The 16472-nt window shown below is 38.5% G+C and overlaps 3 protein-coding genes across 3 annotated transcripts in view; 2 read left to right on the forward strand and 1 right to left on the reverse strand.

Annotated features, from left to right (window-relative positions):
• Positions 1-299: 299 nt before the first annotated feature.
• LOC125229525 (ubiquitin domain-containing protein 2) lies at positions 300-10967 on the reverse strand. The gene is made up of 5 exons (XM_048134388.1): positions 10834-10967; positions 10477-10757; positions 2370-2459; positions 1674-1781; positions 300-577 (listed from the first exon to the last, which is right to left on the reverse strand). Exons 1-5 carry the CDS (start codon positions 10916-10918, stop codon positions 431-433), a joined length of 711 nt encoding a protein of 236 aa, XP_047990345.1. The 5' UTR covers positions 10919-10967; the 3' UTR covers positions 300-430.
• A 2851-nt stretch (positions 10968-13818) lies between these two features.
• LOC125229661 (alpha-ketoglutarate-dependent dioxygenase alkB homolog 6) lies at positions 13819-14712 on the forward strand. Its single transcript, XM_048134552.1, has 2 exons — positions 13819-13938; positions 14021-14712. Exons 1-2 carry the CDS (start codon positions 13906-13908, stop codon positions 14660-14662), a joined length of 675 nt encoding a protein of 224 aa, XP_047990509.1. The 5' UTR covers positions 13819-13905; the 3' UTR covers positions 14663-14712.
• Positions 14713-15147: 435 nt separating this feature from the next.
• The window catches only part of LOC125229890 (cytosol aminopeptidase-like), a 42776-nt gene continuing 41451 nt past the window's right edge, over positions 15148-16472 (forward strand). Inside the window, exon 1 of the mRNA XM_048134827.1 lies at positions 15148-15358. Within this exon, the coding sequence (XP_047990784.1) occupies positions 15206-15358 (153 nt within the window). The 5' untranslated portion in view covers positions 15148-15205. The remainder of the gene's footprint in view (positions 15359-16472) is intronic.

The following is a 16472-nucleotide window of genomic DNA, read 5'->3' on the forward strand; positions in this document are numbered from 1 at the left end:
GACATCACCGTCTCCCCAAAAAATGTTTGTATTCTTAATGTTTATCGAATTAAAATGTACGGTATTGTTATTGAAACGTTATAAATCACAAAAATATTTTACTGTCGTAATATTTGTTAGAAAAAAAAAACATATTTAGAAAAAAAAACAATGATGCCAGGCCCCGTAGCCGAATGGCATTTATGATGCGAAACGCCGCAGAAATGTAGTCTGGCTCTGTCGCGCCAATACGCAAGAGCGATAGAGATAGATAGCTACGAACGAGATATTATCGTGAGCGTTTGTGCATTCGGCTACACACACAGGTTTTTTTCATGTTTTTTTTTTACAATTTGAAAAAAAAATTTTTTTTTCTATTTGCAACCCTAGGGACGTACCGATGCGATAAAGTTTATTCAACTGGCGTAGCCCGCTAGCCGTCTGTGTGGACCTAGCTCGGCGGCTGAGGCTCGGTGCTGACGATGACCTGGACGATGTATCCGGGCGTGATCTTCGCTTCCTCGATGAGAAGGCGGTCGCCGAGCAGCTTCCCGCCGTAGAACCAGCGCTGCCGCCACGGTTCTATGTCTTCTTGAGCCTGGAGAAGTAAAATATAACGAACAAACGGTTTGGGCACTGTGAATATAAAATAAGTATTGTAATTAGAACGGTATTGTTGCTGTGTTTAATTGGACACTGATAAACAGCATTCGAAAATTAAAATTGAAATAGATATCATACACGAAAGAAAAAACGACAAGGCCCACTGGTGGCCGAGCCGGGAATCGAAACTAGGTCTTCAGCTTACGCGGCTAACGTCTTTACCACTAGACCACCCGCCGCGGGTGTATGATATCTATTTCAATTTTAATTTATATATAGTAGATGACTACTTGGACAAAAAAAGAACAAATAAAAAAAATATTCAATAAAATAATTTGATTTGTTCCCTAGTTGTAGCATTCGAAAATGTCAATGGTTTTCAGCAAGCGGGTAGGTGAAGGTAGGTTGTTCCAGCATTTGGTAGCCACGTATCGAAAACTACCACAAAAATCGACCGATTGAAGCAAAATATTGATAAAGGTAAAAAATTATAATATGAAAATACTTAAAAAATATCTCAATATCTAAGTAAGTAAGTAAACACTTTATTGTACAAGAAAATAATACAGCACATAATATTTAACATAAAAAGTTTCAGTACAAAGGCGAACTTATCCCTTTAAGGGATCTCTTCCAGTTAACCTTCAAGCATTTGAGGGAGAGTATCTATGATGACAAGACGACCGGTCTGGCCTAGTCGGACCCTGCCTGATGAGCCGATGGTCCTAGGTTCGAATCCCAGGCATTTATTTGAATGACGAACACAGATATTTGATCATGAGTCATGGATGTTTTCTGTGTACGTATCGTCGCCTAGCACCCATAGTATAAGCTTTGCTTAGTTTGGGGCTAGGTTGATCTTAGTAAGGTGTCCCCCAATGTTTATTATTTATTACTAGCTTTTGCCCGCGGCATCGCTCGCGTTAGAAATAGACAAAAAGTAGCCTATGTCACTCTCCATCCCTTCAACTATCTCCACTTAAAAAACCCACAATTCGTCGCTCCATTTTGCCGTGAAGGACGGACAAACAAACAGACACACACACTTTCCCATTTATAATATTAGTGTGGATTACAGTTAGTGTACTCACATGTAGTTTGTTCTTGCACTGCGCTATACTGTGCCTGGCGGTGGCTGCGAGAGTCACGTCACGACATGTGTGCGACAGTCGAAGGCGGAGCGCCACCTCCGCGCCGCCCTGTAAATAAAATGCATTATTTTATATGATTATCAATAACGATCACCTTTTACAATATACGTTTTTTTTTAACAGGAATGAAAAAAATGTATTTGACAGAGGTACAGGCGAGCTGCGAAACCGCATGGAGAAATTATGAATGCACTTTCGCAGCTCACTATACGTAAAAAAAATTTGATGCTCTATATATAAACAAAAAAATGACGACGGTACAGTACGTTGAAGTTTCGCGTGACGTCACGCCTAGGCACAATTTTTACTTAGAAGTGACGTCACAAGCCCCCACTCCGGAACTTTGATGCTCTATATATTTGTAGTTTTTCATTAATCAGAAAAAGCCAAAAATATGTGTTCAGTATTTTTGGACGATCTAACTGACGGACTAAACAATCCCATTTTTTAAATGTAGTCGCCATCCCTATTGTCTCGCGGGTTAGACGTTCTGCGTAAACGTGTCTCTGCGGAGGCAGTGTGTGCGTTATTCTTCGGTCGAGCAAGTTGCCTCCGCTGAGGCACGTATACATAGCACGTTTGCCTCGCAACATGCCTCGCTCTGCGTGGACCCGGCTATTTGACAATAATACTGACCTCCACGGGCTCAGACCATTCTGCGGGCGAGTCGCGTCCACTCGCCTCCTTCACCATGTTTATGGGGGGCGACAGGCAGTAGATGGGTACCTGAAATATAAAAACTGGCAGTGATTTTTAACTCTTTGAACGCCCAGGTTCAAGCTATATTGGTATATAAGGGGATTTTGAATTATATAAGGGTCGTCGTCTGTCGTACTTGCGACGCTATTAATCTATATGATAATAGTTTTTTTGTGGTAGCAGTGTCTGCACACTCTCGTGAGCGAGGACCCCGCTAAGTCCGTTTTCACATTATCCGATGCGATGTAGGACTGATATCCCATACATTACCGGCGCCATTTTGGATTTATTCTATTGAAATCCTTCCGACATTCGATATCGGATCGGATAAACAAAATTTTCAGGATATGGTGTCAATAACAACTTCATCAAACCAAAGACATGTATAGAACTCCGTATAGACAGATAAAGTCTAAGAAAAAAACGTACCTCAATACCATGCAGAAAAAGGTACGGTGGCCTAGATGGCATTACACCTTCGGGGTACGCTCAGCTAGATGGCGTTATATTTGACATGTTAAAACATATCAAGCTAAGAATATGGGCCAAATTGTCAAAACTGAGGTTCAAAAGTTTTAAGCCTGTGTCAAGAGATGACAGTCTATTGAGTCTATGCACTGTGATACACATTTTACTTAAGTTTTAAGCCTGTGTCAAGAGATGACAGTCTATTGAGTCTATGCACTGTGATACACATTTTACTTCGACAGTAACTCTCTATAATACTCGATCCTCTTTGATCAAACGTACAGTCAATCTATTGGAACCCTAATAGGCCGTCAAAATGACAAGCAGTAAGAGATTTCTTACAATCTGATTTATAACGTCACTATGACATACTGTACAAAGTTTCAATCCCGTGGCTCTTATACTTTAGATTTTATTATTATCTAAAAGCCAGGGTTTATAGAATTAGAAACTCTAGAGGAGATCTGAAAACTTTTGAGGTCAGCCATAATGGTATCGTCTTGGCAACATTTTACATGAAATGTTTTGGTGAGATCCATTTAGTCTGCAGTTACTACTAGGTAGATCCGATATTATTTCATACGCTAGGCTCAATTACGTATAATTTCACGTAATAGCTGAGTGATGGAATCGACTCCCGTGAATGGCGATCGGGTATCGATTGTGGACAGTTTGATGGCGTGACTCATTGTTGGTCTGTCCGTATTCCGGTAGGTATTTAATAATTATAAATATGGTTATGTTTTTACAATGAGGACCAATCAAATCAGCTCCTTTTTAGGGTTCTGTAGTCAACTAGGAACCCTTATAGTTTCGCCATGTCTGTCTGTCCGTCCGTCCGTCCGTCCGTCCGTCCGTCCGTCCGTCCGTCCGTCCGTCCGCGGATAATCTCAGTAACCGTTAGCACTAGAAAGCTGAAATTTGGTACCAATATGTATATTAATCACGCCAACAAAGTGCAAAAATAAAAATGGAAAAAAATGTTTTATTAGGGTACCCCCCCTACATGTAAAGTGGGGGCTGATATTTTTTTTCATTCTAACCCCAACGTGTGATATATTGTTGGATAGGTATTTAAAAATGAATAAGGGTTTACTAAGACCGTTTTTTGATAATATTAATGTTTTCGGAAATAATCGCTCCTAAATGAAAAAAAAGTGCGTCCCCCCCCTCTAACTTTTGAACCATATGTTTAAAAAATATGAAAAAAATCACAAATGTAGAACTTTATAAAGACTTTCTAGGAAAATTGTATTAAACTTGATAGGTACAGTAGTTTTTGAGAAAAATACGGAAAACTACGGAACCCTACACTGAGCGTGGCCCGACACGCTCTTGGCCGGTTTTTTTAGAAATGTTTATTATTTGTTATTACTATGAAATTTATATGAAATAATATAAAGTCACGATAGTATAACGAGCTGGTTAATCGAGTTACCTGCTCTTTTAATTATAGTTTTGAATGATTTATAAAATATTATGTAGCCTAATCAAAATAATAATAAGGAACTTGACTGTACTCAAAATAAAATATTTTATACCATTCACGAAATAAAGCATCGGATAAATATAAGAAAAACATGGATAGAAGTAGGTAGAAATATATAAAGTAAAAGTAACTGAGTTGACCGTGACGTCACTCAATTCGATTACATATTCATTCCATATTAGCAAGACGTTGAAATTCGTTTTGACAGTTCTTAAAAAGAAGCTGATTTGACTAGGAGGCAAGTAGCCTATTACTGCGGAATAAAAGCTTACAAACTGAATACATTATATTCTATTTTTATAAAATCCAGCAACCTCATTGTCTGATGTCGCCATTACTGTGTGGGTGACCCTCGCTGTATTATGTACCTATCTCTTTTACATATATATGTGTGTTTGTCAGTTTCAGGTCAATCGAACTAATATTTAAGGGAGTCGTAGGTGTTATTGATTCTGATAAATTGAAATGATGACCTCTGTCGGCTCGGCTGTGACTCCCTTTAGCCATAAAACTTGTCGGACGTTTGTTAAAAAACTTGTCTCGTTCTTACCAACACAAAGGATGGACGAATCAACTGGACAATTATCAACGACTTGTTAGATATGACCAAAGAGGATCGAGTATTGTAGAGAGTTACTGTCGAAGTAAAATATGTAATCACAGTGCATAGACTGCCATCTCTTGACACAGGCTTAAAACTTTTGAACCTGTTTTGACAATTTGGTCAATATTCGTAGCTCAATATGTGTTAAAATGTCAAATATTAATATTAGCGACATCTAGCTGAGCGTACCCCAAAGGTGTAATACCATCTAGGCCCCCGTACCGTTTTCTGTATGGTACTGAGGTACGTTTTTTTCTTAGACTTTATCTGTCTATACGGAGTTATATATGTCTTTGGATTTGACAGCTGTTAATTAGTACGCCAATGAATAACTTGTTTGAAATATTTTTTTAATAAGCAGAAAAGTTTAAGTCGATAAAACAGTATGTAAATTAACAAAAGTAGATTGTGTCAAGAGATATTTAACATATTTACGATTGGGCGTAAGGTACAGCGGGGCAAATCTCGACTGGGGGGCAATTGTAACTGATCCAATTTTTCCATTATTACACTATGATGTTGAGTTCTGCATGTATCCACTGGCCACTGGACACGCCTACCATATATAACCGGTAGTAGTGTATTTAATAATGAAAACATTGTAAAACATGGAAAAAATAGACGTTGCATTTAACCCCCCAGTCGAGATTTGTCCCGCTGTACCTTACATACGAATACATAAGTACGTACAATGTACAATGCACTGGAGTAAATATTAAATAAGATAAGAAACCAGATATACATTCATATCGATAATACAGATTACGTTGGGTGCAAACATTAAGATATTGAATATATTATAGATGTTATTTCAATGTTAAATATAACTTGTATAAAGTACCTACCGAGAATTTTGATCTCAAACAGTATATTATTTGTCGTGGTAAGACGTCAGCGGTGTTTTTTAAAAAATGGTGGCAAACAAACACCCCCCTCCCTCCTTCAATCCGGAGTTGACGGAGTTACCAATGAGTTCTGAACTTATGTGCGAAATGCCATTTGATATTTGCCAGTCGCTTTTCGGTGAAGGAAAACATCGTGAAAAAACCGGACTAATCCCAAAACATCGTGAGGAAACCGGACTAATCCCGGCCTAGTTACCCTTCGGGATGGAAGGTCAGATGGCAGTCGCTTTCGTAAAACTAGTGCCTACGCCAAATCTTGGGATTAGTTGTCAAAGCTGACCCCAGGCTCCTATGAGCCGTGGCAAATGCCGGGATAACGCAAGGAGGACGAGGATGATGATGGCGGCAAACAAGCGTACAGTTACAGCCCAACAAAACGGTACTGGAATGAAATGAAATATTTATTTTCCAAGTAGGCATATTACAATGCGCTTATGAACGTCAAATAAAGCTACGCCGGCTCTAACCCTACGCCTCAGTCTCGAGAAGATTTCAGTCCCCCCTCAGTTGGAGGGGGGTATCCACTATGGGACCGGCAAGAAACTCGGCGGGCCACTTCTTTTCAAAACATTACATCTTATACTTAACATGCATTAATACGGAATACGGTATTCTGCGGAAACTTGAATAACTAGCGACGTCACATACGAGTTTCTATCATTTAAAAACCTGTAGCGGGTTCACTACTGTCTTGCCGAAACTTTTTTCGCATATATTTGATTTGTATAATAGTTCTTGGCAGAAGCACAGTATAATAAAGAGTACTATCGTACAGTATGGCCACTCCCGCCCCCGATGAAAGCGCCGCCCACCCCCTCTCGGTTACCTCACAGTTACCGCCTGTCAAAAACGCGAACAGTCGACCTGTCATATCTCACTCATACAAGCATGTTACGCGTTCACCTACACGTGCTTAGAATGTGTGCAAGGAACGCGCCTCTTTCATATATTTGATTGCCAGTGTCCGAGATGTGGCAGAAGTCACGATTGGCAAAAACACCTTACGCAGAATATGTTTTGGCATAAATCATTTCGCAGATAATGTTGATGAGCATAATAGGCTTCTAGTCGAATAGTACTTTCGCAAGTAATAATTATGCATAATATTTAGGCGGCATAAAGTTGCACTTTGCTTTTTGATAGCGAGTCGGATGTTTTGGGGATGCAAGATTGCCTCCTCGCTTCGCTCGTCATCGTACCCAACGGGGCCTCTGGGGTTGTATTTCCTCTTCCAACACAGGCATTTATTTACTTACCGGGTGGCTCCATCCCTCGTAACATGTACGTTATACAAATAAATAATTTTTGAATTTGAATTTTTCGACAGTTATCATAAGTAACCCACATCTTAAGAAAACCATCAGTCTTAATTATCAAAACGTGTACATATTTATGACCTCGACGGAGCCTGAGTCAGTGTCAATGACCTCAAACCTGCAACTTTCATTTTAAGCGCCTGTCATAACAATGGCGACACACTTTAAAAGGACACGGGATGTGATACTCATGGAACTCTAATGATGGTTCAAAATATACAATAAGGGCCGATTTAGATAGTACGAGAACTCGCATACGAGTTTTATTACATTGCGGTATTTGATGACTGTGCAAAATTGTATGTAACCGCAACAGCCCGCAATGTAACTGAAATCGCATACGAGTTCGCACGCCGTCTAAATCAGGCCTAAGGCACCAAAAGCAAGTAAGCTATCGGCCGTAGAAACGAACAAAAGATCACCGTGTAAATAACCTAACCACAAAATTAACACATACATACAACATACAATCACGCCTGTATCGTATCCCATAAAGGGGTAGGCAGAACACATGAAACTACTAAAGCTTCAGTGCCACTCTTGGCAAATAAGGGGTTGAAAGAAAACGAAACTGTGACATTGCAGTGACAGGTTGCCAGCCTCTCGCCTACGCCACAATGTAACCCATATCCCACAGTCGCCTTCTACGACACCCACGGGAAGAAAGGGGGTGGTGAAATTCTTAACCCGTCACCACACAGGCTACAAAATTAAAATTTTGAAAAAGCCCCCGACCGCGACACAGTGGACCGATTTTCATAAAACATGGCAAGAACACTCCCGACTAACTCGGCTTTCAAACAAAAAAAAACTAAAAACTGAAAATAAATGTCATATACAAGGAAAAAATTACCAAGGCCTCCAAGTGTCCGATGCTGGATTCAAACCAGCGTACTCCGTTATAGCCACGGACGGACGGACGGTTTCGACCCTTGCTGCCGTGACCGGTTGGCTAAGTGGTTTAAGCATCCGTGGCGTAATTGATAAAAATGAGGTTCAAAAGTTTTAAGCCTGTGTCGAGAGATGGCAGTCTATGCACTGCGATTACACATTTTACTTTGACAGTAACTCTCTATAACACTCGATCCTCTTTAAAATAAGTGCATTATTTTTGGTTGAGATTGGACTACACTGTATAAGTAAATACACTGGTTATACATAACATAGTAAACTAAAACTGCCGGTCCCATAGTGGATACCCCCTCCAACTGAGGGGAGAATGAAATCTTCTCGAGGCTGAGGCGTAGGGTTAGAGCCGGCGTAGCTTAATTTGACGTTCATATGTGCATTGTGATATGCCTACTTGGAAAATAAATATTTCATTCATTCATTCATTGCAAAAGCTAAAATGGTGACCCTTCTAAGGGACCGGCCACATCAGAGCGTTGCGTGTCTCGGGGCGCGCAACGGACGTCCGCGCCACGCCACCTGAGTGTAATTCAAAAAACGTCTCCTCAGTACATTTTGTATAGGAAGGACGTAAGACGCGTTACACTCAGGTGGCGTGGCGCGGACGTCCGTTGCGCGCCCCGAGACACGCGACGCTTAAGTGGGAACGCTGGCTAACACTCTGTCAGCTATTTCTGTCCAGAGAAAGTTGTATTCAGAATATTCAGATGCTTGCACAGTCAACCAATTAGAATCCTAGGCCACTCTAGAACCCTGTCATATTGACACCATGCTTTATTTGCTATAGCAGTCACTTTGACTTTTACTGTGAAAAGGTTCTACAGTGGCCTAGGATTCAGATTTGTTGACTGTACAAAACAATTATTGTGTTTCATAAAATTTTGAAAACTAGATAGTAAGAATTCTGAATTTGTATTTATTATAGTTATTAGTATCTTAAATAGTTAGGTAAATATATTTATATAAGTCCCTATTTTTTCTATAACATAGTCCAATAAAATCAAGTCTTTAGTGTTCTTTACATATCCCGCACCTTTTTTGGTCTTCTCTGTTTGGCCTAAAGGTTGACTGGTAGAGAATACCATGTAGCATTAAGTCCGCCTTTTGTAACTGTATATTCTTACTGTGCAATAAAGTTTAAATAAATAAATTCTGTGTACTGATTATCTAATCTTTGGTTTAGAGTTCAATCTAGTGTTTAGATCCCTGATAATATTGATCAGTTATGCAACACTTACAAGAACAATGAAGATCAATGGGACAATTTGTCAGGAAGACAACCCTTTGAACCCAGGCCAGGCACCTACTGGGAATACTAAGCACTTGTTTTTGCTTTTCTTAGTCTCTGTTGTTTAATATTTTAATATTTATTATACTTTTTAGTGCTTTGAAGAAGTATTTCGTCACTACTTTGAAAAAAACTTGTATCTTCTTCTGTCAATGAAAAGAAAATTGTAGTAAGTATGTGTAGAATGCATATAGACTTACTGCGTTTTAACTTTGAGGAGAAGCATGAGATACGAGATTTTTTCAAAGTAGTGACGATTTGGACAAAAACATATTGTCATAGTGAGCAAGTTTTTGACCTTTAAAAGAGAATGTCAGTAATATGTTTGCATATTACTTCAAATTATATGTTTTCAATGCTGTCACCATTAACATCATTTAACATTAAGATGTTATCCTTGAGTAGTTCCCATAGCAAGTTCAACTAGTTGTATTTATTTATGACAATTTCATTCAATATAACCTAACCACAAATTTAATTTTTGAAAAAACCCCGACATAGTGGTCCGATTTTCATGAAACATGGCTAAGAACACTCCCCAACTAATTCAGCTTTCAAACAAAAAAAAAAAAACGAAATCTGAATTGATTCATCCGTTTGGGAGCTATGATGCCAAAGACAGACACACACACACACACATACACACACAGAGACAGACAGACAGGCAAACTTATAACACCCAATTGTTTTTGTTTTGGGGCTTAAAAACACAAGTTAAAGGAAAAGAGAAATTAATAAGTATAGAAATTCAAGTTTTGGAGACATAAAATAGTAAATATATGTTTTATATGGTGCATAACAGTAGGACAATAACAAGGTGATAAGTTTATCACACATTTCTAATCATGACTGACCTAGGTCATAGACATCAATGAAGTTGACATTTCTACTAGCATACTGCAATAAGGAGGATTTTTAAGGCAAGGTATGGGTAAAATCTTCACTTATACACATGCTGTGGCCCATAACAGTGTTTTAAAATCAATTTATGACTCATGACCCTGACTTCTCTCATTGACAAATCCACTATTACTAGTCAAAATGTGAGAAAAATGCTGAACTCACCTGATACCTAGTCCCCCACTCATCATAGCACTCTGTGAGGTAGCCATTAGGGACGGACACACTAGCGCCGTCCAGGATCGCCTGCGCCAGCTGGAAGTCCATGGCCTCCGCCGCCACGGCCGCTGCCCGCAGCGCGTCCCAGATCTCCTTCCGACCCTCAAAAGCTGGCGCTGTGTCCCAAAACTCATCCCGCTTACTCCGCAGCTGGCCCTCAGTAAGCGGCACGTCCGACTTCCACCTGATCGTCTCATGGCACAGCGACTGGTTCTTCCGCAGACCACCTAAAAGAATGCCTCCGTTTAGTCACAGTTCACACCACGCATTAGCCGTCACCACGGCGACAGAACTGCTACGGACCGGAATTAGGCCGAGACACCGTCCCCGAAGACTCCTCGCCCACGGGCCCGCTTCTGCTCCTAGTTATTCCGATGCAGCCGCCCATTATGATCACATTCTACAATTGCCCATTTAACAAATATTTACAAAAAAATATTAACAAATAACATTTTATCTTCTACTGTCAAAGGATTGTAGCTGTATTGGTTTTGTTATTGCTCCGGATATTTGTTTTACAAATTAATAAATATCACTGGTACTATTACTGTTTATTTTTTATAATTTCGAACTTAAAATTTCATTCTCTAAATTAAATCACATAATATTTCTTCCTGTACTTTATTTTATTGATGGATTTCTCATTTTTTGATTGAACTAAACGCAAAGCCTAAGAGACATCAAGCAAATGTTTTTACCGTTTGTTGCAGTTCACGTCAGCGTTTTTAACCATACCTCAAACAACAAAAAAAGTCAGTGTTGCTAGGTACTAGAAAAAATCCTTTATTTTAAAGAATTTATTGTATCTCTTTAAGAACAAAATTAAAACAATAAAATAAATATTTATTTCATAGAAATGTTTTTTAAATATAAACCCAATACAAAAAAACTTAATAACCCTTCAGGTGGCGGAGCTACAAGTTGCATAGGGGATAAGTGGCACGGTCGTTTTATAAAACATTCCGTTAAGTGGCAGGGGCCGGGAGTCGGACTCTGAGAAAATCAAGCCGATAAGTGGCAGGGACCGGCTTCCGGACCCCGTGCGACGATGTACCTAAATATATAAATAAAACCGTCTATAACTGTATCTAGCTTCCTCACACTTGCACGAACCATTCGTCACTAAACAAGGACGCCATTCAGTAAAGGTCCAACACCCTCAACTTCAAAACAGCTTGAAATATGACCCAATTTGATTGGACCAACCGCCTGCCATATTTGAGACACGTGTTTAAAAACCGTCTTTTTTGCAAAAATTGTACTGTAATTTGTGAAAGAAAGGGATATAAGTGTAAATAAATGTATATTTAAGTCCCTGAATTACTTTTTTATACAATTTACTGTTTGTTTTCCTAAATAAAGTTAATTTAATACATGGAAGTGGAAAACGTAGCCACCTGATATTTGATCGAGTCTAGCAAAATTCACATAAATGGAATGTATTTTTTGCTATGGAATGATTTTAGCCGTTTCATAATGAATCCAGTGATATAGAGTGTGGCTAATGAAATATTGCCCCAACTTTTGGCGGGAAATTCAAAAAATCTTGGGCTGGTCACACTTGGTATAGTAGGAGATATAGTTTTGATACTAGAAAATATTTTTGTTTTCTGTGCACACTTATATTGAAAATCAATAGAAATTGCTAATATATGTACAGAAATTTGACAAAATCTGTTAGCATTTGACGTATTAACCTAAAAGTTTTACGATGGTTATTGGCATTTAAATATTAATAATTAACGTGTATTACAAGCAGTAATGGGGAATGCACTATCGACATTTTTGCCGCTCATGTATAGACATGTTTCACCAAGATATTTTTATATATATTTTATATTTTTATTGCCATATAAGCAGTGGTGGCCGAGTGGATATGACGCCCGACTTTCAATCCGGAGGTCGCGGGTTCAAATCCTGGCTCGTACCAATGAGTTTTTGGGAACTTACGTACGAAATATCATTTAATATGTACCACTAGTTTACGGTGAAGGAAAACATCGTGAAATTCAAAGATTTATGTGAAGTCTCCAACCCGCATTGGGCTAGCGTGGAGACTATATAGCCCGAACCGTCTCAGACATGAGAGGAGGCCTGTGCCCAGCAGTGGAACGTATATAGGCTAAATTATATTATTTATTTTATTTTTTATATTTTTATATCAAATTACTACTGACCAGTCACTTCACTGATTTCTTCTAAATATTGGTTTTTCGTAAGTCGTTACGTTCCAATATTTTTATTTTATTAATGCTTTCCAGAGCTTCGAGTTTCTCCTTGTCTTTAAACTCTTTTCCTGTTTATGAAATTTAAGTTTTATTATATTCACATACTTAATCAAAGTTATAGGCAAATGTTAGAACTAGTACTTAAAGTATCAAAATAATAATAGAGCACCAACCTACTATATTGTTTACGACTTGTAAACATTGCAGTTTTTCATTATATGCCGCTTCACGTCGACTTCGCTCTTGGTTGTAATTATTTATTAGCTTAAACAGCAAATTGCGGACCTCGCTTGGTATCGTCATTGTTATAATATTTAAGATTTACCCTTAATAACCCGCGAACAATTTGAATAAGTGACATAAATTGACAGCAGACTTTTAGCCTTTTTTTTAAACCATAGACAATTGGTGATACCACAAGGAAATATCTGTCAACAATATTTGGCTAGCCAGACTCTATAGTTTATGCACAACATCCCTACACTTTTTGAGAAATTATAATTTTTGTAATACAAGTGACATTCGCGATGACCAGTAGTACTTGCTTTACGGTCATTCCAGAAAAATAATATAGCTTTATTTCTAGTTTGGAATTTGAAATTTTCGAGTATTTCGAGAAATCGGGACATTTTCTAATTTGTCGGGATTCGGGAACACATGTTAAAAATCGGGAAAATCCCGCCAAATCCCGACCGTCTGGCAACCCTAATGACCACCCGTGAGGGCCCCGCCACTCAAGGGTAAACTTTTTCTGTCATTTTATCGGTATCCTTGCCACTCAACAGCTTTTTATTTCAAGTCCGGCTCCCGGTTTCCTGCTACTTTACGTGCGGTCGGCTCCCGGATTTCGCCACCTGAAGGGATAAAGAAGTAAGCATTATATTTGTAAATGATTAATTTATGGAGCTATTAGAATTTAATCTAATCGTCACTTTATTGGGCGAAATTGAGAGAAACCTCATGGCAACACTACATTTGACGTCGGTAATCGGGGTAATCGTGACACTGACAAATGACAATAAACTTGACAGTTCAGATTGTGGCTTGTGGATGGATTGTTTTGAAACTATTTTGAAACTATATATATCATTTTGGGATGGTTTTCGTAGTTTAGGATTAATTATACGGCTTCCATTTGTTAAAAGACATGAACGGTATAGATCCGCACAGAGTTACATCGGTAAAACATCCTAGTTTTACATATCGGTACTATAACTCTTATTAGAGATAAACAATAAGTTATTAGACCTATCTCTTTCCAGGCTCCTACTACCGCTTACTACATATCCGAATTCATATCAGAAGATGAAGAGAAGTCTATACTTTCGAACATCTACGCGTCACCGAAGCCAAAATGGACGCAGCTCAGTAATAGAAGACTTCAAAACTGGGGCGGGATTCCACACAGCAAGGGCATGATCGCGGAGACAATTCCAACATGGCTGGATTCTTGCTTACAGACCATTCATAATTTAAACCTCATGGGAGGCCACAGGCCTAACCATGTTTTAGTGAATGAATATTTGCCTGGGCAGGGCATAATGCCCCATCTAGATGGTTCTTTATTCTACCCAACAATAACTACGATTTCTGTAGGCTCTCACACTGTTTTGAAGTTCTTAGAACCAAGTGAAGATGCTGAAATGGCTCAGAGGCCTGTTTTTTCCTTCCTTTTGGAACCTAGAAGCTTATTGGTCCTTCAAGACAAGCTTTTCAGTCATTATTTACATTGCATTGAAGAGGTTTATGAAGAAACTTTGGATGATTCTGTGATAAATTTACAGCAGTGTTCTGACAGATATGTAAATGGATCAACCATAAAAAGGGAGACAAGGATATCATTGACAATTAGACATGTTCCTAAAACTAGTTCTTTTAAAATTAATATTGGAAATAAAAGATAACATTTTGATATCTTATTTTATTCAATGGTCACAAAATTGTAACTTTATTGATTGAAGTTGGATAATAATTATGACACTTTCAATATAAAAACTTCTTAAGGTAAGTTAATTTGCATTTTCAATACATGCAACAACTGCAAATACAAAATTTTACTTTTAATAGCCATCCCACAAGTTTGAATACCCACTTTTGCAGTTCTTTTTCAATTTCAAGGTATATAAAATTGTTTAAAATATAACATTTATCTGTCAATGTTTCACACGAGTCACATTATCAGTTGTTGTTGTTGTTGTATGTCCTAAGGCACCCCATAGGTGCATAGGGCCTCCACAAGCTCCTACATTATCAGTCTATACATTAAAATCATTAAAAAATGGAATTAATATACTCAATTTATTAAATACTTATTCAACCTCCCTGCTCCCCTTCCAGATTCAAAATTACAAAAACACAAATCACATTTTTTTTCAAAATCAAGTTGGCTGCATTTCTTTCCACATTATGCATTTAATTTTTTAACATCATTTTTGTATATTTTTGTCATGGGCTTATCTAAATTACTGTTTAGTTCTAGATATCTTCAGAATGGTGTGGGGTACATGGGGCGGAGGCTGCTTGCCTCGGAGGCCGGCCACCCTCCGTGTGAAAGTCAAGAATCAGCAAAGAGTGCCGGCAGCGCGGGAGCAGTGAACAGGGTAACACTAATAGTAAATATTTATTTATGTAAGGTACGGGACAAATCTCGACTGGGGGGCAAATGAAACTGGTCCATTTTTTTTCCTTGTTTTACAATGTTTGCATTATTAAATAGTGTCCACTGGTTATATATGGTAGACATGTTCAGTGGATACATGTAGAACTCAACATCGTAGTGTGTCAGTGTGCCCAATCGAGGTTTGCCCCGCTGTACCTTAAACCTTTGGGAAACAAACAGGCAAATACAATGCATATAGTAAAATCATAATACACATACCAGCAGCGGCTGATCCATACAAGCCGATTCAAATTGATTACTATTGGGTTGGTAAGAAAGTAATGAGCGAATCATAACCAATATTGTAATTTTTATTTAATTTATTATTTTAATCATTTATCAAAAATATAATGGTCTTCGTTATCTACTACTTGTCTCCATCGTTCTGGTAAAGAATGAATAGCATCGGCAAAGAAGTTCTTAGGTTTAGATTCAAAAAACTCAGCTATGTACTGTCGTAGATGGGCTTGATCATCGAACTTTTTTTCATTCAAGGCATTGCTTAGCGATCTGAACAATGCGTAATCCGTAGGTGCCAAGTCTGGAGAGTACGGTGGATAAGGTATCACTTTCCAACCTAGCTCCAATAGCTTTAGCCGAGTCACTTTTGCAATGTGTGGGCGAGCATTGTCGTGTAAGAAAAAAACTTTAGCATGCTGTGGACGATTCTGACAGATTTTTTGGTTTAAATTTTCAAGCTGATTACAGTATACTGATGCGGTAACAGTCATTCCACTTGGTAGGAGTTCCCAGTGAATAATACCATGAATATCCCACCCAACGGACAGCATAACTTTTTTCGGGTGAGGCTCTGTTTTTGGTGCCTCTATTCCTTTTTCGTTTGGAGCTAGCCACTGACGTTTGCGTGTGTGATTTATATATAAGACCCATTTTTCATCTCCAGTGATAAGATGGTCCAACCAGTTGAATGTGCGGCGAAAAGACAGAAGTTGTATGCAGATATCGGCACGGCGGTTTAGTTGATCTCTATCAAGTTCGTGCGGTATCCAAACACTGTATTTGTAGTTTTTTCCCAACTCGTGTAAATTTGTTTC

Source organism: Leguminivora glycinivorella, chromosome 9, assembly GCF_023078275.1.
Source record: "Leguminivora glycinivorella isolate SPB_JAAS2020 chromosome 9, LegGlyc_1.1, whole genome shotgun sequence".
NCBI lineage: Eukaryota > Metazoa > Arthropoda > Insecta > Lepidoptera > Tortricidae > Leguminivora > Leguminivora glycinivorella.